This window comes from Theropithecus gelada, chromosome 7a (assembly GCF_003255815.1).
Source record: "Theropithecus gelada isolate Dixy chromosome 7a, Tgel_1.0, whole genome shotgun sequence".
In the NCBI taxonomy this organism is placed as follows: Eukaryota; Metazoa; Chordata; class Mammalia; order Primates; family Cercopithecidae; genus Theropithecus; species Theropithecus gelada.
Window position 1 is genome coordinate 15,421,836 of NC_037674.1, and position 25,304 is coordinate 15,447,139.

The 25,304-nt window shown below is 52.5% G+C and overlaps 1 protein-coding gene across 6 annotated transcripts; it reads right to left on the reverse strand.

Annotated features, from left to right (window-relative positions):
• Positions 1-778: 778 nt before the first annotated feature.
• On the reverse strand, positions 779-20,522 carry BMF (Bcl2 modifying factor). 6 transcript variants are annotated; one of them, XM_025390390.1, is made up of 6 exons: positions 20,264-20,516; positions 19,750-19,877; positions 17,841-17,919; positions 17,278-17,574; positions 15,650-15,810; positions 2,759-2,960 (listed from the first exon to the last, which is right to left on the reverse strand). In XM_025390390.1, exons 1-6 carry the CDS (start codon positions 20,385-20,387, stop codon positions 2,859-2,861), a joined length of 891 nt encoding a protein of 296 aa, XP_025246175.1. In that variant the 5' UTR covers positions 20,388-20,516; the 3' UTR covers positions 2,759-2,858. The 6 variants fall into 6 exon arrangements, with proteins under 6 accessions (XP_025246179.1, XP_025246180.1, XP_025246175.1 ...); XM_025390394.1 differs by lacking the exons at positions 15,650-15,810; positions 17,841-17,919 and having other exon boundaries at positions 779-2,960; positions 20,264-20,522; XM_025390395.1 differs by lacking the exons at positions 15,650-15,810; positions 17,841-17,919 and having other exon boundaries at positions 779-2,960; positions 19,750-19,848; positions 20,264-20,377.
• Between the last annotated feature and the right edge of the window lie 4,782 nt (positions 20,523-25,304).

Sequence of the window (25,304 nt, forward strand, 5' to 3'; positions counted from 1 at the left end):
CAGGTCTCCTGAGGCTAGACTTGAGGAATGTTTAGGCCAACTCAACAGGCAGAGGAGGAAGGGGCCAGTCTAGATCACTAAGCCAATTAAAAACAACCAGCCAGAAAGAACCTTTCTCCTTCCTGACAGCTACTCTGCCAGCTACCTCCTGGGTTTTTTGTGTTTTTTTTGGTGGGGAAGAAGGGAGAGGGAAAAGTGAGGGGTGTAAATTTTGCCCTGGCTTTGCATAATATGGAGACAGTGCAGTCAGACCACCTTCCACCTGTCCCAGGCTTGATGTTGAGGTGGGTTTGTCAAAGTCAGGGCTCAGTTCTCAGGCCACGGGGCACCCAGCCTGGGCCCAGCAAGGTCTCTGAAGCTGATAGCCTTGCCTTAGCACCAAGATCTAAATCGTTTTCTCTCTCACTGAGCTCAGGTGGAGAGTCTGCCAAGAGGGGTGAACAGTGGCTGCTGTAAATAACCCCGGTTTTGGCCGGGCGCGGTGGCTCAAGCCTGTAATCCCAGCACTTTGGGAGGCCGAGGCGGGTGGATCACGAGGTCAGGAGATCGAGACCATCCTGGCTAACACCGTGAAACCCCGTCTCTACTAAAAATACAAAAAACTAGCCAGGCGTGCTGGCGGGCGCCTGTAGTCCCAGCTTCTCGGGAGGCTGAGGCAGGAGAATGGCGTAAACCCGGGAGGCGGAGCTTGCAGTGAGCCGAGATCGCGCCACTGCACTCCAGCCTGGGTGACACAGCGAGACTCCGTCTCAAAAAATAAAAATAAAAAAAAAAAATAACCCCGGTTTTTTGGTGTGTGCCACTGAAGCATACGGCAGCAGCCTGCCTGTCACCACCTTGATCCAGGCAGGGGAGAACAACATATGTCCCATACACATCATAAAATGGTACGGAGACCCACAGGGAAGGCCGAATTCCACAATGGCCAGTGTGTCCCCGAGCCAGGCCTCACGCTGGTCCCCGGCTCCTTCTCTGCATAGCAGGAACCCGTCTTCTTAGCAGACAAATCATGGTACACACCCTGAGAATAGAATTCTGAACAAGAAGAGGTAATAATATCTCCAGAATATCTGCGCAGAACAAAACAAAGGCTTACACGCACAGTTTGAGGCCCTTCTCCTCCAGGGTGCTGTGAGCCCATATGGCACCTTTGTGCAAATCAGGAAAGGCACCCCTTCTTCTTGGGAGAAGTAGCCCCACACCAGGGCACACAGCTTAGTGAGCAGAACACAAGCTGAATTCCAGCCTCCATTAGCTCTCTCTGCAGGTGCCCTTGTGCAGTGAACAACCTGCACAACTGTACATCCAGAAGATCAACGTCTCCTTCAATAGTACTGAAGACCTCCTCTCTTCAGAACTGGAAGAGCTTGGGCTTGCTCAGATTTGAGAGTCTGCTCTGGACTCTTCCTATGTCCTTGGGTAGCCCTGAGGTCTTCTTTGTCCAGGGAAGCCATCTTTTCTTTGGGCCTTACTTCACTGTTAGCACCAATGTTGTCTTTTCTCATAGATGCAAAAGTTATAATTTAGTTTCCAGCGTCTGGTTAACAGATTCCCTGCGCCTGCTATTGGAGCTGCCACACCGGCTGCTTTAGATCCTCTCCATAAGTGCCGCAGCAGGGAGAGAAGGGAAGACATGTAGAGGCAGCTGTGATCCTGCTGCTTCCAGAGCAGGCCCTTCCGGCCTAGCTGGAAGCTGGAGGAAGACAGGAAGTGTGTACCCAGCTTTGACGGTTCCCCACTCTAATCATTATCTGTGACTCTAAAAGTCACTTCTCAGCTGGCAAAGCCACTGTCCTGGCTTCTTCTGTATCCCCCTAGGTGTGAAAAATGATTGGGGATGAGGGGGAAGAGGTATGTTGTTTCCAAGGAAACCAAAGGGTCTGGGGTCCTCTAGGGCTGATTCTTACGGTGGAGCGGCCACCACATTTTCCAGCCCCACTGCAAACCTGCCCCCTGATGTCCCTCGGTGCTGATGCTGGGGGTGGAATGCGGTCTGTCGGTGGGGTCTTTTGAAAGAAGAGCCAACGAAGGCACAGGCTGCCGGCAGCAGCACGCTGACTGGCTATTCAGCTCATCCGTGGCTGACACCCAGCTGGTCCCAGGCCGCCAGTGGTGGCAGAGGCTCTGTACCTCAGGACCAATCCTGGGGCCTCCAAGGCGGACCAAGTCAGTTTTGAGGCCTAGCCAGAAGTCTGGTTCATTTTGCGACATGTGTGAGGGGTCCTTAGAGAAACCCAACCCTCCCTGAGGTCTGACAGGAGCTGGCCAGGAATCCTTGAGCCCTTGGAGCAGGTACTGGCTGGGGCAAGTGACAACCAGACAGATGGGCAGCTGGCCGGCCAGCCTAGTGAAGCTGCTATCCTCAAGTGGAAAGCCCCTGGCCGAGGCCCTGCTGGGTTAAGGCAATGTGCCCATCAGGATCATGGTCCCCATCCACAGTGGAAGGCTCAAAAGTGTGGTGGAACTGGGAGTCTAATCCACTCGATTTCTTAACTGAGTTCCTCTGGAAAAACCACAGTCCACTTCCCAGAGAACATCACTAACGGATCATCTTCGACAACCGGTAGATTCCTCAGTCGAAGAATCTACTTGTCAGAGGCCTTGGGAATTCTCACCATCACAGACACATCAGCCTCCCCTTCAACAGGGTTTGACAACGGCCCCATTCCAGGTCAGGGGCCTGACAGAGAAAGAAGGTCCCACTTCAGTATGTTGTATGTACACACAGGGAGAAATGTAAAAAAATTAAAACGCAAAATAACCACAAAAAAACAACTTCACAAGACACAGTGTCAGTCCTGCCCGATGTCCTTCCTGACGGTGTTCCTGGTGCCCCATGTGAAGAGGGCAGCCCAGCCTCACCTAGGGCCCGCCCCGTTCCTGTTCTCTTCTCCATTCAAAGCAAGATTGTGCAGGAAGAGGAGGATCTGCCACCACACGCGATTTCGGTTCTGCTGGTGCTGAAGGGAGAAAAAAAAAGACCAACATAACTCCCACACACAACCTCAGACGACTCCCTCTCATTTCCAATAAAAGTTCAGATCTCCAAGTCTCACGGCTGGCACTTTAATCCTATCAGTACAGCTCACAGCAGGGAGAGGGGGAGGCGAAAGAGACACTGCCATGTGGAGGAGATAGTAGAGTTCTCCAAAAACAATTGCAGTTTTAACATTAAAAAGAAAAGACTAGGCTCTATATGCACTATGCACAAGAGGATTAAGCTTTTTCCCCTGCTTGCAGGATTTTCCAGAGTTTAGCCAAGTGCTGCTTTTAATCAGATTGGCTCCCGAGCCCCTCAAACCTCAGCTGCATGAACAACAAACTGGCTTCAGAAAGAGAAGAAGTGCCCCCCTCTCTCCCCCGACTCCAAAGTAACATAGAGAGCAAGGGGGAAGGGGGGGCCTCCATCTGCAAGTGATTTGACACTGTGAAGGTCAAAGGGTTAATCTTCAATTTAAACCACACTGCTGAGGCAGCAAAAATCTGATTTCATCCAGTGCAAACACGCACACACACAGACTCACACACACACACACACACACTCTTGTGCGCCCGCCCGCTCTCCCTCTCCAGCATCTCCAGCTCGGTGCTGCCCTTTTTATAGATGCTCTTGACAGTAAGCCATAAATAATCCCTCTTGGAGCGCTCTCCTACTGACTGGAGCCAATTAAACGTTAAGCAAGAACATACTTGAAAACAAAACAAAAACAAAGAATATATACTATGCTCTGGAGGTTATCCCAGGTCCTACTGTCAGGCTGGGAAGCTAGGGGCAAAGTTCAGGGGTCAGTGGCTCACCAGATTGGGGCTGGTGCCCTGCCCACGCAGGTACCATTTCCCGGGAGAGGCCCGGGCGGGGCGGGGGGCGGGGAGGAGAAACTGACGGGTGCTGGAAGAGGCGGTCTTTGTTCTCTCTTTGTCTGCCAGGGCAGGAGGACTGGGCGGGGGCCTCTCCACAGGGTTCTCAGTGGACAGGGGAATAAAAACCTAGTGTGCAGAAAGGAGCCAGCACGGGCTGGACTTGGATTACTTCAGTGGCCCCGTCAGCAAGCAAGTTTACATGAGGTGTCTGGGGGAGCTGGAGCCCTCTCTTAAACTGTCTTCAACCACAGCACCAGCCCCCACCAGGCAACTACTCCGGTCAGATGGGTAGAGGAGAGAAGAAGCCAGTGGCACCGCTGGAAAGGGGACCCAGGTTGCCTGGACTCCCAGAGCTTCCAGGTTCCGTCCAGCCCCGGCCTCCCTGACCTCTCCCAGGGCCACCATGCAGGTTGCCGGCTTCCCCTTCATGCTGCCCTAGGCCACAAAAAAAGAGGCATCCAGGCAGCTGGCCTCGGGCCTGACAACCCAGGTGAACACAGAATGCCCGGTCCATGGCAACGGCATTCCTCCTTCCCCCGTGGAAGAGCCTGGAAAACAAGCCAGCAAACTGGAGGCACAGCTCCTGCTTGGAGGGGAAGGGAAATCGGGCGTGCCACAGAAGAGGCCTGGCAGACAGCGGGTGGGGAGATGGATGGCTTCCTCGTGTTTTGTAAACAAAGATGAGTAAAAAGAGGAAACACACCCGGCTTAACAAAATCTGGTTAGAGTAAAACAGCGTGAAAATGGACTCAGCTGCAAACCCGAAGCCTCGGGCCTGCGGCAGCTGGGCCAAAGACCCCCTCTCCTCCCCTCCCCAGCTGCTGCCCGAGACAGGTGCAGAGGTCATGTGGCCGAACAAGAGGAGAATCCAGGAGCAGACTCAGCCCTGCAGAGGCCAGTCTGCTGGAATTCCAGAGCTCCTCAGGTGCTTGTCTGAGAAGACTGGTGGCAAGAACAATCATCACCATCATAGTAACGTGGGGTAGGGTGGCAGCGGGGGGTGGGGAGGAGCCAGGCTCTGTTCTGTGTGTTCTGCATCCTTGCTTCTCAAAGGGTGGTCCATGGACTAGCAGCCTCGGCATCATCAGAGAGCGGCCTGGAAACGCAGACCCCACATCGGAAGATTCCCCAGGTGATTTTTGAGGCACATTATCATGCCCATTACGTAGCTACCACACAGCTAGTTTAAGTGGCAGGGACTGGACTAAACCTAGGCCATCTGGCCCTAGAGCGATGTCCCTTCCCATCATCACTGTGCTCACAGTGCCACTACCTTTCTTTATACAAAGCAGACCCTCTAGCCTCCCCTTCACTAAATCATCTCAAAACAGCTCAATGGCCAAGGAAAGCAGGTGAGAATTCTATGATTTGGGGCTGGGGCGATTCCCATCTCTGTATGTTTCAGTTTCTCCCAAATTCCACTAATGGAGGCCATCTACTGCCCGGGCAACTTGAGATCTCTGAAGATGAGGCACAGACTCCATCATCTGGGAGTGCTGGGGGACTGAGAAGCAGCTGTGGGCCAGAGAGTGCTTTCAGACAGGAAGACTGAGGTCCTGCAGGGGACCCAGGCAGGCCTAGGCACAGGAAGCAGGGTACATGGCCGGCCCTTGGGAAGCATCTAGTTTCCCTGCCTCTGTGTGTGACAGTCCTTAGGGCTCATGAATTGGCAAGGAAGGCTCTATGGTGTATGGATCCCCAGGGACAAAGAATCAGAGGACCTGGCTTTAGGGGTGGATCTCCCATCAACCTGCTCATGAGTTCCCTCTTGGCTTATAAGGAAAATGCAGGTATTGTACTAGATCAACGGTTTATAAACCCAACTGTGTCACTAAGCCAGCTGAGGTGCTGTTGTAAGTACAGTCTCCAGGCCTCTCCCAGACCCACCGGGTCAGAATTTCATGGAAGGGTCCCAGGAATCTGTGTACTGAAAAAGCTCCCTGGGTGACATTTTAGAGATCAGAAATCATTTATTGTGTATTTTAATCATACAAGCAATACATGTTAATTGTAGAAATATTGGAAAATACAAGACATTACAGAGGAGGAAATAAAGTCACTCATGATCCAACAGCCTAGAAGAAAACACTTCACGTGTTGGTGTTCTCTCCAGTGCCTTTCGATCTCTTCCCACCAAAGTAATGTCTTATCCATTGGCCAAGCCAAAGGTCAATCCTGCCCAGGTGGTTCTGTGGCAGCCAGGCCACAGCCTTTTGGAAACCACAGAGGTGCTCTCCAACCCTAAGGAGTTTGTCATCCACAACTACCTTCAGGATTATAACTCAGAGCTCCAACAACTGAATTCTGTCAGCCGGGTGTAGGGCCTGGGAACCACCCATGGGCCCAGGAGCCCTCTCTTGACTATAAGCAGATACCACACAGGCTCCCTTTGGCCTTCTCCTGCCTCAGGGCAGCCCTCACAAGACCCTTTTCCATGAGGAAACCAAGAGAATCAAAGAATGCCCTGATTACAAAATACAACAATAAATAAAATCTTTCCTAAAAGTTTAACAAAAGGGCCTGACTAGAAAGGAAAGCAAAAGGGCTTGAAGGGAGGCCAGTGGGAGAGACGGTGAGGAGGAAGGAAGTCGGCCTTCACCGAACAGGACTAAGAACACAAAGACACCAAAACACCAGAGAAGGTGGGTCCTTCCACAGGAGGGTATGGAGGAGAAGGGGACAAGGAAGGGGAACCAGGAATGAGTGCACTTGGCCTCTGCCCCTCAGGCACCTGGCACAGCACCCGGTGCACAATCTGAGATCAACGAGGGCAGACCCGCAGAACTAGGCCTGCTCTCCTAGACTCAGCTAGGGCACCCCTCACAGAATGGGGGTTCCCAGAATACACAGTCGGGGTGACCCAAGGGATACAGGGGAGCAGAAGCTCACCCTAGAGCCCTCAGACTCACATGATTTAGAAGCCAGGGCCAAGGCATGGAGGGAATGAACAGAGGTCAACGCCCCCAGGGCAGGCGTCCTAACATGGTAGATCACAGTGTTCTCTTCAGTGAAGAGAGCGCAGCCAGGCGTCAGAGCTCCGTGCGCCTTCTTTGGCCCAGTCTCATTTTCTTGCCGTGGTCAGGGGATGAAGGCAGTCAGCTGACAAATGTTTCCATCCCTACTGTGTGCAACACCTTATGCCTGAATGCACAGCTGCTCATCCTGTATAATGGGGAACATGGAAGGCATACAGTAGGCACTCAACAAGGGCACGCTGGACCGACTACAGAGGAGTCAGCCCTGAAAGATAACCCACTTGTCAGAGGCCAGCAACAACTGATGTCTGGCCAGGTCTAAAGATGTACTTTCTGTGATAGTATCAGCCTCTCACCTGGGGAGAGGCCCAACTAGTAAAAGGCCTCCTTTTTTTTTTTTTTTTCCCTCTAAAGAGCTGGCTGTGGTGTCTGACAAGGTTGGACTACATAAATCAAACTCTGTTTCATCCCACACAGCCTCTGCCCTAAGCACAAAGCATGTTCCCTACGCTCCCTGGATAAGAATCTCCCTCTGCCTCTCCCCCTTTCAGATCCAATTCACACCCTCTGGGGGCTTTGTGTGTCACCAGTGTTCCAGATGCTCCAGCTAGAGCTAAGTCACCCCCAAGCATCAGAGGAAGAAGCAAAGCAAAGCCGTGTGCAGCTCTAAAAGAACCTAACTCACAAAATGCAAATTTACCAAACAGAGAGCAACTTATAATATCTGAGATATAGAACCGAGCACTTTCCTTTCTTCTCATGTGATCCTCACAATAGGAAGAGCAGGTATTATCAACCCATTCTAGAGCCACGGAAACAATGGCTCAGAAAAGTCATCCCAAGTTAGTTGGGAGGGGTGTTATTTGAGGCTCTGACTTCTGACTCCAAAGCTATGTTCCTTCACTAAAATTTTGCAGTGTGTTTATTCGCATTATGAAAATTGTATTACCTTTTCAAAGCAAATCACTGATCTGCTCCCCTAGTATATTTAAAGACATTGTTTCCAGATCATTAACTATTTAGTAAGGATGCTGTAGACCAGAAAAAAATAAACCTTTCAGAGGCAGAGCTAACTGAAGATCAAACAGAAATAAAGCTAAAACTGGTCTGAAATTACAACTTCAGACCATGATCTGAAAGCACACTCCATCTCTTCAAAATGCAGAATTGTCTATACTCAAGGGGAAGGTACACAGTCTACGATGCGAAGTTTTCCTCCCTCTTCCCTTTTCCCTGTCATTCTCGAAACCTACTCAGGCCAGGGCTGAAGGAAAGATCCTTGCAGTTGAGAACAGGAACATTGAGATAAGAGAGACTTTTGGAAAATTCCACTTGAAAGAAGCTAGGAAGATGTTTTCTGTTGAAATCAGCACATTTTAATCAAGCACCCAACTGAGCCACCAAGCACCTAATTGAGCTACCAAGCACCTAACTGAGCTACCAAGCACCCAACTGAGCTACCAAGCACCTAACTGAGCTACGAAGCACCCAATTGAGCTACCAAGCACCCAATTGAGCTACCAAGCACCGAGCTGAGCTACCAAGCACCCAGCTGAGCTACCAAGCACCCAGCTGAGCCACCAAGCACCTAACTGAGCCACCAAGCACCTAACTGAGCTACCAAGCACCAACTGAGCTACCAAGCACCTAACTGAGCTACCAAGCACCAACTGAGCTACGAAGCACCCAACTGAGCTACCAAGCACCTAACTGAACTACCAAGCACCCAACTGAGCTACGAAGCACCTAACTGAGCTACCAAGCACCCAATTGAGCTACCAAGCACCGAGCTGAGCTACCAAGCACCCAGCTGAGCCACCAAGCACCTAACTGAGCCACCAAGCACCTAACTGAGCTACCAAGCACCAACTGAGCCACCAAGCACCTAACTGAGCTACCAAGCACCAACTGAGCTACCAAGCACCCAACTGAGCTACCAAGCACCTAACTGAACTACCAAGCACCCAACTGAGCTACCAAGCACCTAACTGAGCTACCAAGCACCCAACTGAGCTAAGAGTTATGTGGATACAAAGATGACTAAAATATAAACTTGGTTCTCAATTGTTTTACAATATAATGGGGAGAAGAGCAAGAACACAGAGCTAAGTATCACATGAGGCAGAGCGGGTTGAGGCAGCAAATGCGTGCTCCCTTGTACCGTTGTTTTCTGGAATGTGATTGCTGGGTAGCAGGTATAGGGCGGTTGGACCATGGTTCCAGAATCCATCAAATCTGTATGGCGCCTAGCTCAGCAAACTATAGTGTGACTTCAGCATGTTACCTCACTTCTCTGAGCCTCAGTTTCCTACAACACAGGGACAATGGCGTCTAAAAGTACAAGGTTGCTGTGGTGATGACATGAGAAAAATATACACGAAGCACTGGGCCTGGGGGCAGCAATGAGCAGGCTCCTTCTTCCCTGGGGAGCACAAGGAAAACCTGGGACCCACTGGCTTTGCAGAGCACTTCTCTCAACATGCTGTGCAACAGGGCCTGCCTGGGGAGCACCGTCTTCCCAGCGGACTCATGAAGCCCCTTGGAGATCCCTGACTTCTGCTTTGAGACTGGCCACCGCAGCCACAGGCCATGGGGCTCACGATTCTAGGCTGCCAGGCTAAGCCAAGGATTCTGAAACCCAGAGGGCAACCCTTGGGACCAGTGGGCCCACTGCCTCAGACTGCTTCTGACCCAGAGGCCCGAGGAGCAAGCAATGTGGCAAAATGGAAAAGGAAAAAAAGGCTCCTTGCCAAGAGCTTCCTCAGCCCAGCCAGCAGTGTTAACAGGACGGTGAAGCCACCATGGCCGCGCCCATAGATGCTCTAAGGACAAGAGCAGTCTGAAGCCAGCCAGCTCTCAGTGGAAGATGGCAAGGCTTCCTCTAACACAACTGGCAGACACTGGCTTCAGCCACTGGGGGTTGAGGGGTACGGGTGGGGGACAGAGCTGTGCTGTACCACCCATGTCCCCAGACCCTTGTTTTGCACCTCCACAGCCTAGAGGAAGGAACTACCGAGACCCTTAGTTTCCCTCCAGCTGAGAACAGCTCCATCAAACTACTGGGCAACTTCTGCAGAGCTCAGGAGGGCATGACGGTGTGTGCCCTGGTTAAAGAAGGGAGAGGGAGGGGGTTGGGGGGGACAAGCCTGTTGTGTGTATTATGCTATGCAAAATAACCCCAGGTTCTGACTCTCAACTTGGGGTCTTTTCAGCTGACTGTTCATGTCCTGTCCAGGACCAGGTCAAGGCAAACCAGGCAAGGAGGAAGGCTGGAACCCTCTCCTTCACACACTGACTGATTGTGCTCTGGTCATGGAACAGGACCTCTTGGCTGCCAGATACGGATCAAAAGGCAGACCAGATATTTTTCTTTAACCTTCTTTCTTTGTGTCTCCCTTACTCCCCTCCTCCCATCACCCACTTTCCAAAAAAAAAAAAAAAGCCAGTTTCCATCCCATGGCCTGCCTTGGTGGGGAGGGGATGAACGCTCCGGAACTACGAGCCCTTCTCCTGGAAGAGAGAGCAGTCAGGTGCAGAGTGTGTGGGGAACTCAGCCTCCAGTCTGCCACGCTGATGACTCAGAAGCTAAATATAGCGAGCGATATAAACAGAGCCAGCCACAGAGCAAACACAGGGCCCCCAGCCCTGGCGCTGGCTCTCACGCACTCTGGCTCTCCGCAGGCCCTCCCCCAGCCTCATTCTTCCCCTGACACCGTCCTAGGTGGGCCTCCCACTCCTGGGACAGAGGCTGGCTTCCTAGGGACCCTTCTCACTCTATAGCAAACCTCTGGGGCCCCTGCCCGGGGCTGTCCCATCTAGACCCTGAGCAACCTAGTTAGCCAGCTTGAGTTCCAGAAAACCACTAATAACGAGAGAATCCCAGTGTCAGGAAGCAGTCAGGGGCTCCCTGAACAAAGAATCCAGTCTGCTAGGCAGAGAAGCTGCTAGTTAATAAACCATGCAAACACCAACTTGGGTACAACTTCCAAAAGAGCTCTCCAAATTACAAAGTCAGGTACAAACAAAATCCTAAAGTCATCTTTTAACATATTTCTAAAAGTACTCAAGTGTCCCTGACTTAACAAGTTATTTGTATCACAACTCCTAAAGGCCTTTCACATCAACTCTGCAAGGTAAGTATTAGAAATCAAGGCTTGGAGAGATTAAATGATTTGCCCACGGACACACAACTTATAAGTGGCACAGCTGGGATTTGAACACAGATCTGCCTACAAGTCTAGGATCATTTTTGTGACATTACAGCTAAAGATGGTTTCAACCGAGTGGCTGAAAGTTTTCTCAGATTTCATTTGCCAAAAAGTCTAATTACTATTCAGGGAATTTCCAAACCCGGCTTTTCTGAATGGAGCCACTCCTGATCCAAGTGAAAAAGCCATTTCCAACATGAAGAATTCCAACCCTCCTGTAGCTTTACTCATTCGACTGTCTACAGTAACTACTGTTTTTGAGGATTCTTGGCTTCTTAACATTGCCCAGAAATACCCCCACAAATGTCATGATGGGCCACTGGGACAGAAGAGACTCTCCCAAGGGGAGGGGATACCACTTCCTGTCCCTCCTTAGGCTCATGCTGAAGGAGGCCATGGCACAAGGACAGGAAAGCTGGGGTTCAGACCTTCTGACCAGGGCAGCCCACGGGCTCAGGGAGGAAGTACATCTGTACCACGCTCTTTCGCACAGAAGCTGGACACAGAAGCAACACAGCACCACCCTCAAGATAAGTCATTATCAGCAGACCATCGGGGGTCCCTGCCACAGTGTGTCAGCTTACAGAAGAGCAAACAGGGGAACCTTCACTCCTGCCCCAGCCAAAGGAAGGTGGGATGTGCGGTGAGGTTGGGAAAGGCTTTCACCTCCACTCACTCTGCCTCCAACTCTCTTGCTGCTTTGGAGACACAGAGCTGAGGCGGAGCACCCTGCTGACTCTGACCTTCTGCCTCCAGTGTTTTGCCTGTGGGTCTGGAAGAGCCACCCTGAACTGATAACTTGGGTAACCAGGCTAGTCTTCCACCTAGCAAGGCTCTCGGGAAATGTGCGGAAAGCGCAGATGGCTTGCGTGAAATGACACCGAGGGAAACTTGGAACCTGTTGCATCTGGAGCCAGGCTGATACACTCAATTGGCCATAATTCCATTTCATCGCATCACCACGCCCCCTCCCTCTGCTCCATACCTCCAAGGGAGAAGATTGTTCTGATGCAAAAAAACCCAAATAACTCAGGTCTGTAACCAGGGACAAAAAGGGGGAGTTCACACTCTCCACAGAGCTATGGACCAGTGACCACTGTCTGGCCCCAGGACACTATCCCAGATGTAGGGAAAGGTGATGGTCAGGCCTCCTCAAGCCCCATCTGCCTATTGGGTTGCCTCCCTTGGCTGTCTCAATCCAGCCCGCAATGATGGGGAACGACTGTCATTCCCTGAAGAGAAATCGATAAGGCCAAGGTCCACAAATGATCAGTCTGGACACTAATTCCTCTGGACCAGGCAGGTGGAGGGAAGTTCAGGGGAAGCAGCTCTACTCAGGGAGTCCCCCGCCAGGTGGAGTGGGAAATGAATTGTGAACCAACAAGAACAAACATGGGGGGTGATCAGGATCATAAACACAAAGAAGGAAACAGGCATTAAAGAACATCTATTAGGTGTCCCGAACTCTCATAGGTATTTTCTCAATTATCACAGTAAAATTCTGTGGTATTAGCACTAATTCATAGAAGAGGAAATAGGCTCAGTGAAGTCAAGTGACTTCCCGAAAACTAGTAGGTGGCAAGGCTGGTATTCAAACTTGGACTTTGTGACTCTGAACCCAAAGCCTAGAAACTAAATCCTAAACAACCTCCTTCCCACTGCCTCAGTTTCTCTGCCCGCAAAAGTGAGAGAAGGGAATAGGGAAAGAAGATAAAGGATAAGAATGGAGGAGTAACAACAGTACTTTCTAGATATGAAATCTTAGACTGTAGTTTATATAAGAATCAAGTTTGGAAAATGACTCACTTCTTAAAACCAGCCACTGAAACGTTCCAGGAGTACCAGTGTTCCACCTGTCTGAAGCCCCCTCCCCCAGCCCTAGCCCTTCCTGCAGGATGAGTTCCTGGTGAAGGTCTATAAGCAGGGTCAGTGGGGAGGAGGGGGTTAAAAGCAAGAAGACTCTGGGGAGAACAGCTCAAGGAGAAGACAAAAAGCCTGGCTCTTTGTACTGGAAAATTTGGGAAAATCAGCTCTTTGAGCTAGAAAGGGCTCACTGGCCAGCCTCCTACCCTTGCAATGAATTGTAGCTTTACTCAAGTAAGTAAAGAAGTAGGTAGCAAGTAAGAAGTAAGTAAGATGAAGAAGTAGGTAGCTGGCAAGAAGGGTAGGGGTATAAGTAAGTAAGTAAGAAGAGTAGGTAAGTAAGTAGGAAGTAAGAAGTAGGTAGCTGGCAGGAAGGTAGGGGTATGGAAGTAAGAAGTAAGTAGTAAGTGAGAAGAAGTAGGTAGCTGGCAGGAGGGTAGGGCTATAGGAACATGGGAGCCAGTGTGGAGTAAGAAGAAGTAAGTAGCTGGCAGGAGGGTAGGGGTATAGGGAACTTGGGAGCCAGTGTGGAGTGAAGTGTGAGGCAGAGGAGACTCTCATGAAGCTCTCCTCCAGTTCTCCTTCTCCCCATCTTGGATGGCTGTAGCTAAAAGCACAGCACCTTGTCTAAAACTAACCTGTGCCCTCAAAGAGGCAGCTCTGAACTGGGAGAAGTGATGCCGACCAGCAAAAAGCAAGGCAAGGCTGGGCACAGTGGCTCATGCCTGTAGTCCCAGCACTTCGAGAGGCCAAGACAGGTGGATCATCTGAGGTCAGGAGTTCCAGACCAGCCTGGCTGACATGGCGAAATCCCATCTTCACTAAAAGTACAAAAATTAGCTGTGCGTGGTGGTGGGCGCCTATCATCCCAGCTACTCGGGAGGCTGAGGCAGGAGAATCGCTTGAACCAGGGGGGTGGAGGTTGCAGTGAGCCGAAATCATGCCACTTTACTCCAGCCTGGGCGAAAGAGTCAAATTCTGCCTCAAAAAAAAAAAAAAAAAAAAGCAAGGCCAGACCTTCGGAGAAGGGCCTCCTCCTCCTCCTGTTCAGGACCAAGTTAGGAGGGTCCCCAGGACTGTATCCTAGTCCTGTGCCAGGGAGGGCTCCCAGCCTGTTCCCAAGCCTATAGAGGCTCACCAGTGGATGGGGGAATATTCTGGGGAATAACTGGTGAGAGAGATCAGATTTTTGCAAATGAAGCAAGCTGCCTTCCATGTAGCCCTCTAGATGAGTCTAGGAGAGCCACAGCCACTGTGTCCTCCCATCCTTTCCAGTACCAGAACTGGAAGCTGTGAGCTGGGCTCAGCCATAGGCCTGTACAACCAGGGTGGAGTGAATGGGCAGGAAGGAGGCCAAGAAACTGAAAATAAGAATCAGAGCGAGTCCACACATGGACTGAAGGGGAAACTCTAAGCCAAGTTTCCACCAAATAATCAAAGGAGAGAATAAGAACTGGAGCGTAAGTCTATTATCTAAGCATAGGGCCACCCTCCCTTCCTGATAACTAAGGGACTGGGAGGACTTACCAGGCCCAGGCCTAGCCCCAAACTGTCCTCAGAACTCCTTGGCAGAGGGCACTAACCATATCTCACCTGCAATGGCCTGTTCTTAGGAAACCCAAGGTCAATTCCTCTTCCCCTGGCACTGGCAGTGGTTTGACACTTAAGTCAACCTACTATTACCAATAGCTCTCCTCCGGCCACCTGCAGCTACCCATCTCACCTCAGAGTCTGCCCAGTCATGGTCAAGCTATGTATTCCCTTGATTTCCTGACAGTCAGACACACATACGCACATACAGAGCCAGCTGGGCTGGGGACACAGTCCCAGAAGTACAGAATGTGTTCGCTTCCAGGTGGCATGCCTGTGCTTCAGCTTGGGCTGTACCAGCACGGATGCAGCCTCAGGCTCCTCTCCCAGCCTTGGCAGCCATCCAGAAAGCCAGCCTGAAGAGGAAGGGTTAAGTGCCTGGGGCCCAGCCCAGACAGCGGCTGCTGGAGCAGGGAGGGCAGCCTCCAGTCCATGGCACAGAGGGCTCCTCCAGCACGAGCCTGCCAGCCGCCGCCTTTGTTGATGGACTCTGCCACATGCTCGGCTGACACGCGATGCTCCGCCCTGGCGGGGCTGGTGCCAGGCTGCCGGCTGAGCGCCCGGCTGGCCGCCGGTCTGGGGAGCCTCTCCGAGGTACACTCTGGAGTCCCAGACCCTGGTTCCCAGACAGAGACAGTGAGGAGCGGCCTCCCCAGCTGGAAAGTGTCAGGTTTCAACCGGTTCCACCACTTTCCCCCACTCAGGCCCCATCCCTTGGCCTGGTTACCCGTTTCCCACTGTACCTTAGCCAGGCACCCCCCAACTGCCCGGTTTCACTGCAGCACCCTGAAAATCTTCCTGTTAGGTCTGTGAGGGGCAACCCCCGGGCCACAGCCATAAGAAGAGACAGGCTGTCAAGCAGGGCTGCAGAAAGCCATCCCATTCCCAGGGAGGGACTGCAGCCTCTCCCCAGAGGGCTCTTATGGAACATGAGTTGAGAGTGGGCAGTTTACCAATGTGGAGCTCAGAGATGAGGGCAAGATGCTCATCCAGTTGGGCCCATCCTGCCCAGGGCAACCGCAAGAACCAAAACTCTGGGACCATATCTTTGAGGTCTGGCAGAGACAGAGTTGCTGACAAGAGGAGACAGGCAGGCCCTGGCCCCCAAGCCCCAGCAGACTCAACCCTCCTCCCCTACACCCCCGTGCCTACTTGCTGCACATGGAGCCGGTGGAACTGGTCTGCAATGCACTGAAGCTTTCGGGCAATCTGTACCTCTGCTCGATGTTGCCACTGCCCTTCGGGGGGCTGCTCCCCGATGGGCAAGACTGCCGGGAAACTGGCAGGGAGAGGAAGCCGGTAGCCAGCATTGCCTGCAAAGATAGAGGACCCACATCTCAGCATTCTCCACAACTGCTCCGGCCTCCCCACGCCTGCCTGACCTGGCCAAGACCGGAGGCTGAGGGTCAATCCTCATATGAGAAAGGATAGGAACCAGCCTGCCTCTATCAGGGCACTCTGCCAGGCTTGGACAGCCTGCTGCCCAAGTGCACAGAAGTTGCAGAACAGAAGTGGGAACAGAGAGAGTGGCCCCAGCCTCCCCTTCGCTTCTCCATTCACCGACAGTGCCATGACAAAGGGCAGGTGGTAATGTGTGCAGGCGAACATGACCCCTTCCGTCCTTATTTATCAAGCCACCCTTAACCACAGTTGGTTATTCACGTAGTAGCAGGTTGAAGCTCTTCTCTGGAAAAGCACTGGAGGTAGCTCTCCAGTTTCTGGGTTGAGCAAAGGAAGGGGCAGAGAAAGAAAAAATCAAAAAGTGTCTCCACTTTTTTAGTGAAGCAGAGAAAGGCTAGTCTCCCGAAGCTCCTGGGCAGCAGCACAAAAACGAGGCAGGGAAAACTCCTGAGACGCACGGAGCTGCCAAGTTCCTCTCTGGAGACAGCCCCAGGCAAGACCTCTAGACCAGCGCTCCACACTCACCGAGTGCACGCGTTAGAGCCACCGCTAGGGGCGCCAGTCCGCCGGCCTCCTCGCTCCTTTCCCTCTTCCCCGCCTGCCCGCCTCATCCAGCTTCTCAGACGCCCGCCAGAAGCGCTTTGCCAGAACTGCCCTAAGGGGCAGTTCCCTCTGGGATTGACTGCAGTGTCTCCTCAATCTGCTCGTCAGACACAGTAAGCCAGCCTCCTAGCCTTTACCCTCCCTCCATAAGCTGCAGTGCTAATAGAAGAAAATAGACCGTCTAACCTGCCCTTTTGCCAGAGGAGGGCATATTTCTCACAAAACAAACTATTTAAGCCCACAAATGAAGGGGTCTTGTCTTAGCCTTGGAAGCATCCCCTCTGCTGGCATTGGGCCCAGGCCGGCCCAACCTCTTTCTCCAGTTTCCCTTTCACGCACAGAAAGTCCCAAGTGACAACTGGGGGCCACCTTCTGCCTTTGGGAACCCTCCCTCCCAGAACCGGCTGGGTTTTCCCCCTTCATTGTCAACAGCCGGTCACAGATCCCCCAGCCTTCTCCAGGGCAAGAGGAGCCACTTCCTAGTAGGCAAGTCACTGCTAGGACACTAAAGACCTGGCCACTCAAGGGGCACAGGATGTAAAAGGAGATACCATGGACACAAGGATCCCTCCAGGAGGGGACAATTTGCCCTCTGGGGGGCCTGAGGCACAGGTGAGGAGGAATAACAAGCCGAGAGGCAGCAGGTGGAAGTCAAGGAATCAACAGCGCCGCGGATCACTCTGGGGAAGGAAACAGCAAAGGGCAGGTTTGGGGAGGGAAAGCCCCTCTTTTCCCCCAGTATCTGTGGGAGGAGTCTTGAGGCTGAGAGCACTCACCGTAAAAGAGTCGCTGGGGTTCCTCAGTTACCCCACAAGGCAGCATGACACCTTGGCTGGGGGAGGCTGGGCCGAGGGTCTGGGTGGCCTTGTCTTCCTGGCTGGTGGGTCGAAGGCCAGGGCCACAGCAGTGGGTGAGAGGGAAGAGCTGAAGTCGGCTGAGGGGGCAGTCAAGTAGGCTCTGGGCAAACAGATCGGCAGAGAGCGAGCTCCCGGGTTGGGCCCCCGGCTCCCCGTCCTCCGGCTGGAACACATCATCCTCCAGCTCCTCCACACACCGAGATGGCTCCATCTCTCCTGTGAGGGGGCAATGCAGTCATGTGGGCTGCTGCCCCACCAGGGCCACACCTGGAAGGACTCCCCTCCCCTTCTTTCTTCCGTGCTCCCCCTTCTTATTTGAGGTGGCCGGGCCACATACTGATGACATACAACCCTGGTAATAAAGCACTGCCAAGGGTGACACTCACTCCCAAAGTGTGTGCTGCCTACATGTTCAGGGGCTCTCCACACCTCTTCCCTGGGCCCGCCTGGAACCACCCTTTTTCCTGATCACGTTTTCTGACCTAGGCCGGGCACAAAGTTTGACTCAGGGTTGTGAGCGATAGCAGGAGTAGAATCAGCAGCTATATGCATGCAGGGTACCTGAGAAAATACAAAGAAGACTAGCCTCTGTTAAGTTGCTGTCAAGGGTGCTGTGATGGGCTATACATACAGTGCTCACCACACACACGCACTTGTACACACACACTCACACACACACACACACAGTCATTGTCCCAAGGAAACTCTTATCTCAGTCTGAGCTGAGCTCCAGGCTCAGCAGCAACAACAAAAGCCAGCAATCCTAGGGCAGCCAGGTTCCCTCCAAACCTCTAAGCCCCGCCCTGCTGCCCATCTACTCTAATCTCCACCCCTTGCTTGCACAACACAACAAACAGGCTCTGCAGTGTGGTAAGAGTGTGTCCTGGGAGAGGGGATAAAGACCCAAGCTAGTCATTGCAGCTGCCATCTCAGCTCTCTTTGAGCAGAGGTGAGCTGTCTGCCCACCAAAGATTGGCCCGGAGGGTAGGTTCAGCCTCTCCCAACTAAGTCTCCTCACTAGTCTCCACGATTTCAAATCCTTGTTTCCACAGCCTCCCGCTCCTGCCAGCTCTGAACCTGAGACTGGTACAACTGGTCTTACAGAAGGAAGTGAAATTCAGCCCTCTCCCTATGACCTCACTCACTGCCTATACTACTCAGGTTATTGATATGAGTTTCTTGGTGATAAAGAAGTTCCTCTTGCTCCACCTGATGGCTCTTGGAAGTCTGAGCTTGGAGCTACTCAGCATCTTAAGCTTCCAACCCAGCTCCCTACACATGCCAGGAGCCCCTTAGGGCCTCTGCAGCAGCAGCCAGAAGCAGCCACCACCTGAACAGCTACGGATAAAGGGATGAATTTCATTCTTGTCAGACTCAACTGGAGATTCCTGGGGGTTCTGTCCCCCAGTCTCTTGCCATTGAAGAATATGCCAAATGGTCCATGGATTGGGGAAGTAGCTAAAACAATCTCAGTTCAATTCACAATCCTGCCTTTGCCAAACGCAAGCTCTCTGTGAGGTGCTTGCTTGGGCCCTCCCTTGTCCCATCCCATCCCTGTCCCTGAGCTGTCTATGGTCCTGTCTCTGTCCTCTTCCCTGGAGAGTGAAGAGATGCCTGCTAGGATGGCACGTGGTGTTCTTTGGACAGTGTTTCCCAAGTGTGTGTGTGTGTGTGTGTGTGTGTGTGTGTGTGTGTGGAGGGGGGTAGGGGGTGCACTCCAGCTTATTAACAACAGGAAACAAAATTTCCTGATGAAAGGACCAAGTGCTGTCCTGCCAGTCACCTGGCAGGGGCTCCCCTCCAGCTCTCCAGCCTCCTCTTCTCAGGCTGGCAATCCCGACCTAAGAAGGGGCCCTCAAAGCCAATCACAAGCAGGGGTCATTGTCTTGGTTTTTCCTTTGAAGCCTATCACCTTCCCCTCCCCCTCCCAGCAAAGCCCCAAAGTTCAACCCTTGCCTAGACTGGACAGTGGGGGAGGTGCAGCCAGAAGGTGTGGCTCTGCAAGCCCCGGGGACCCCTCTCAGGCTCCACAAACTGTAGGTGGCTTGCTTGTAGGTGGGCGCCTCTGGAGGGGTGCTGGGCAAGGTCAAGGGTAAACTAAGGGAGGGTGAAGAAACCCTTTCCTCCCTTTTCTCCTGAGCTTAAGAGGTGATGTCCAGAGTGGCGGGAGGAGGTCACTGAGAACAGGGCCAGGGGATGCTTTATTCCTAGCAAAGGAACTCAAGCCCCGCTGCAGCCATCTCAGCCCCTAAGGGCTGGAAGAGGGATGCTGAACTTAGACTCCTCCTCCTCTTAGGAGAAGGCAGTAGCCAGACACCCAGAGCCTCGAGTGACTAGGCGCGCGCGCGCGCACACACACACACACACACACACACACACACACACCCAGACCTGGGTGACTCCAGGAGAGAGTCTCAGCCTCCGAGTCGTGATGCCAGGGCTCCGCGCCAGGGTCCAGCGTGACGAGCACTCGGGGGCTTGACGCCCAGACTCGATTGGGAAGGAGGGAAAAAGCCCAGCTGTTAAGGAGAGAAGCTTTCAGACTCCGCAGGGAGGCAGGATGCCCCACAATTCCTGTTCTACCCCAAAGTCAGACCCAGAGGCTGGGCCGTTCTCGGGCGCCCAGGTCTGCTCAGCAGTGCACCCCAGGTTCTCCTGCCTACCTGGACCCAACTCCTTCGAGTCCCAAATGCTACCCCCAAGTTCCCTCTTGGAGCAGCGCACCCAGCTGTGGGTTCTGCACCCCGTTCTCTCACCCCAGGGCGCCAGTTCTTCATGGTCACCCCAGACGCCCGCAGCCCAAACCCTTCCCGGGCCCCCATGCGCAGCGCGACTCCACTCCCCACTTCCCCAGGGAGCTGCGATCCAACTCCGCCCGGACCCCGGCCGCCACCCGGGCGCTCACCGGGCTGCGGCAGGAGGCGGGAGGCGCAGGCAGGGGCGGCGGCGATAGCGGGCGCGGGCCGGGGCGGGAGGAGGCCACTCCGCACGGTGCGGTATTGTTTCCAAAATACGCCCGCTCGGGGCATCCCGCAAACAGCTGATGAGGCCCCGCCCCCCTGCGCGTCACGCCGAGGACTGGCCAATGGCGAGTGAAGCGCCAAGTCCCGGGCTGGGCAGCTGCCAGGGACGGTCACGAATGTACGAACCTTCCCTTGGAAACACTGCAAGGGACCGAGCAAAATTCCGACCGTCGCCAGAAGCGCAGTTGGAGCGCCGTCGCCAGCGCGGATTCTGTCCCTAATACAGGCTCTGGAAGCGCCAGAGAGTCCCTGAATCCTCTATTAGGTGTCGGAGAGGGGGCGCCAAAGTAACTTTTGTCTTCTTTTTCACGGGAATGGGCAGAATAATTGCTGCGCGTCCAGAAAGGGAGGGGGGAAGGAGGCGGGGAGTTTTTTGATGAGGCTGATGCGTCCAGTGGGTGCAGGGTGCAGGGTGCGGGTCCCTATGGGATCCCAGCCTCAGGGGAAAGCTCCCTCCCGCCTGCCGAGCAGGTCAGAAGAAAACTGCAGCCCCAAAGCTGAAGGTGTGTTTGAAACAAACACATCCAGAGGAACCCTTAGGTCCTCTTCTTGACTGGGCATAGTGGGCCCTGGCAAAATAAGGACCTGGCTGAGAAGAGGAGCGCTCAAGAAGGCAGGGGCTGCTTGAGCGGTTGACACATATCTCGCATATGGCAGCATTTAGAGATTGTGCTGGTGCTGCCAGGAGAGCAACATGTCCTGTAGACCGTGCAAGGGAATCTGTAGGCTACTTCACAGACATTTACCGAGCACCTACTCTGTGCCAGATACTGGGCTGAGTGCCAGAAACCTGGCGTCTGCCCTCAAGGAGCTTACAGTCTACTAGGAGAGGTAGCCCTAAAAATAGTGAAAAGTCATAGGAATTGTATCCGTTCCAAGGATAATGACTATTGAGGAATGCAGAAAAATTCAGAATACAAAGGCTGGAGAAGGCCTCAGGGAGACAGCTTTTAAATTGAATGGGAAATATTTTTCAATAAGGAAAACCAGATGCACGTGGCTCACGCCTGTAGTCCCAACTGGGAGGCCTAGGCAAGGCGGGTGGTTCACTTGAGCTCAGCAGTTGGAGACCAGCCTGGCCAACAGGGCGAAACCCTGTCTCTACTAAAAATACAAAAATCAGCCAGGCATGGTGGCGCATGCCTGTAATCCCAGCTACTTGGGAGGCTGAGGCAGGAGAATTGCTTGAACCCAGGAGGCGAAGGACGCAGTGGGCGGAGATAGCGCCACCGCACTCCAGCCTGGGCGACAGTGAGACTCCATCTCAAAAAAAAAAAGAAAAAGAATAGCCCAGGCCTAAGGGTAGCCAGCTGAAGTGCTGAGCTGGAGAGCTTGCCTGTGCAGGGAGCAGAGGGAGGCTTGGTGACTGGATCATTGGGTGCACACTGAGATTTAGGAACAGTGGGCATGGACAGGTGGGTTCAGGTCAGATTACAGAGGTGTCCCTGGAATACCAGACTGAAGCATCTGTATTTTATAAAGGGGAGGCGGCAAAGATTTTATTGGAGATGAGCGACTTGACCAAGCCTGCGTTTTAGGAAAGATAAAATGATGAGTCCAGAAAGCAGTGAGAGGGAGCCACTCCTGCAACAATCCTGACCCACCAGGGGCAGTAGGGCTCAGCTGTGCTCTGACCACTGAGCTGCTCTCTGAGTTGTAAACTCAGATTTAAGGTCGGTGGAGCTGGGACCTTCAGCCCAATAGAGCCTGAAGTCTCCTTGTACCTTTTCCCCATCCATTCTTTCCTTTGCTCCCTCACAAGGCACCTGAAAGAGAATGAACCAGCCACATTGAGGGCTGTGGTTGCTAGAATATAAAAATACTGTCTCCAAAGAACAGAGAAGAGGGAAAAGGGAAAGAGTGGGGAGTCAAGGTTGGCCAGTAGCGCAGTCCCCCAGAAATTGATAGATGTCCAGCAAGAGGCACTAAGCCAAAAGGAGGTATATTATTTTACCCAGAGGCTTGGCCAAAAGTGCACATCTGAGCTGGTCAGAGTGACCTTACCCTTCTGCTACAAGTAAGGAGATGCGGAAACCAAACCCAGCCTCTGTGAAAGGTATTGGGAGCCCTCCGTGGTTTCCAATGCACCGACTTCCTTCCACTCCTTCCTTCCATCCTTCTCTTCTCATTTGCTTTCCTATCAGGCCAGTGTCTTAGGCTGGCCAGTGGTGCCCCGAGCATTCCTTAGGTTCAAGAGTGGAACTAAAGGACACAGCAGCTCTGAATCTGCCCTCTGGGACAGCACAGGCCCTGAGGGCTGGGGCCATCGTAGCTCTCCTGACCCACCTGAGATGCTAAAGCTCTGTCTGCTTCATCACAGCCCTGCATGGTAAAATTGGGTCCACAAGGCAAAGAAGCGGAGAGAATGGGTTATTTTTGTTTGTTTTGAGACAGGGTCTTGCTCCGTTTCCCAGGCTGCAGTGCGGTGGTGCAATCACAGCTTATTGCAGCCTCAATCTCCCAGGCTCAAGTGATCCTCCCACCTCAGCCTCCCAAGTAGCTGGGACTGCAGGTGTGCACCACCACAGCCAGCAACTTTTTAAAATTTTTATTTTTGTAGAGACAGGGTCTCACTATGTTGCCCGGGCTGGTCTTGAACTCCTGGCCTCCAGCACTCCTCCCACCTCGGCCTCCTAAAGTGCTGTGATTATAGGCATGAGCCACCGCACCCAGCCAAGAATGGGATATTGACAGGGGATCTATGTACTCACCAGGCTCATCAGGGTCCTGAGCTTTAGGGTTTATGAACCCCTGAAACTGGTTAAACTGTGTTTGTGGGTACGCACAAACATTTTTGTGAGTGGGGTGGATCCATAGCTTATAACACTTTCATAAAGTGGTCTGTGACCCTATAAAGGTTTCAGAAAATCGTCATTGTGACAGAATGGGGCTGAGGAACAGAAAGGGGTATCTCAGTGGGTCTCGCAGTTTGCAAGATATGGGGAGGGTCACATCACCAGTGATATTTATTTTAAGACCTTTCTCCCAGGTCTTCACAGCCTGCTCCCTCCGGCTGGTTCTGAAAGACACCTGTGGCTTTGCCTCCTGCACTCTCAGTCTCTAAGGTCAAGCAGCAAGGGGCCCAGCCTTCAGAGCTCGAGGGACCAGAGAAGGACTGTCAGGGATAAAGGGGTCAGGGAGGTCAGGAGCCTCACCCCCACCTCTCATCACTGTCAAAGCAGACTCCTCCCTCTATGCCCTTTTCCCCCTTTCAGCACAGCATGGACTCAGCAGTATCAGGACCTGCTGCGCTGCAGATCTGGGCTCTGAGCCCCCTGACCAATAGCAATGCCCTGGGAACAGATGAACCCTGAGCTTTTGACTGGGCTCGGAGCAAATACACAGTGCAGTCACAGCAACCTCTGTTTTGGAGAATTTCCTTTCTCTCATTCTCTTCTCGTCCCTTGCCTTGATTTGTTTTCTCCTCTGCTAACTGATGCTGGCTCTGGAAGAAGCGTCCCCAGAGAAAGGCATCGGCACGGAGGCTGATAGGGAGGAGGGCCCTCCCTGACAATCGTGGAGGGATACAAAGAGTTAAGGGGAGGCTGCTCTCAACCAGAAAGAAAACCTAGCTCCCGTAGAAAGCGGGCAGGAGCCCTCTCCATTGTCTCACCTGGCTATAGGATTTCTCTGTGAGACAAGAAATGGCTCTAAAACTCCAGTAACTGGATCACTGGAGAGGGCGGTTTTTAAAAAACCAGCTGACAGCTGAATAATAGGAATTACCAGGCAGGCTGCCCTGGGGTTACTGAGGTTTGTAACTCAACCCCCAGGGAGGGGTTAGAATTGGAAACTGATTTATGGGTAAGGTTGGGGTCTTGCTGGGGGAGCACATGGTGCCTGACCCCCTTAACTACTTCCAGAAGAGCTCATATATGTAAGAAAGACCAGGGATCTGCAAGACGTGGGTGTCCTTCCCTTGCTGGACTTGCCCTATCAAAGGGAATTTATCTCTGTTATCCATCTGTTTGCAAAGGATAGTTCCTCTCTTCTGAGTTGCAGAGTGTGTGTGTGTGTGTGTGTGTGTGTGCGCGCCAGAACAGACAGATTGGCTTCTACTAACTGGGCAAGTTAAGAAATTTGATTGCCTAGTCAATGAGCTCACTACTTGCCAATCACTGATTCAGAGGGATTCAAATAGAAAAAGCAGGTACTCTGCTAAAGAGAAGGCATCTGGGAATTCAGAGACCGGGATGTAAAGGGAAATACTGAAACCAAGGACTAAAGCTGGCATGCTACAGTCTGGGAAAACTGGGAAGATAAGGTGTGAAGTCCAAGATCCCATGAAGTATGACAACAGCATATGTTCAGTTTCATTTGGGGGGACTACTCGGTAAATATTTGTTGAATGAGGAAATGAACGTACATTCCCACGTTTAAGAAGTACAAGTAGTTCTGTATTAGGAAGTGGGAAGAAAGCTACAGAGGGGCATTCCCGATAAATGTCCTCTCTACATTGGGTTTGCCATTTGGGATGCCTGGTCTTATCTTAGTTTCTTTTTTTTTTCTTTTAAAAAAATCATTTAATAAATAGAGATGGGGGACCCCCTAAGTTGCCCAGGCTAATTTCAAACTCCTGATCTCAAGCAATCCTCCCACCTCAGCCTCCTGAGTAGTTGCAATTACAGGTGCAAGCCACTGCACCCTGCTTATCTGACTGAATTTCTTCTCACCAGCGAGACGATCCTCCTAGAAGACAAGGGTGATGCCATCTACTCCTTGATACCCTCCAACCGCTCTGCTCCAGGCTTGGCACATGAGTCACTCACTAAGTCTTTGGAGACAAATTTATGGAAAAACTATGAGCCAGGCCCTCAGGGCAGTATCCTCAGCTCCCCTCTCCTCAACCGAGTGTGCGGCCGGTGGGAAAAAAGTTGGCTTTATCCTGCCAAGGAATGAAGAAATCCAACAGAAATACACTTT

Bases quoted from the DNA above. Each gene is read 5' to 3' on its own strand.
- BMF (XM_025390390.1), bottom strand. From the start codon at position 20,387: ATGCCCCGAGCGGGCGTATTTTGGAAACAATACCGCACCGTGCGGAGT. The intron at 19,878-20,263 runs GTGAGCGCCCGG...TCTCCTTAACAG, and splicing joins CCGCCTCCTGCCGCAGCCCG to CTGGGCTTTTTCCCTCCTTC. The intron at 17,575-17,840 runs GTCAGAAAACGT...GCCCCCTCACAG, and splicing joins AAACTTTGTGCCCGGCCTAG to GAGAGATGGAGCCATCTCGG.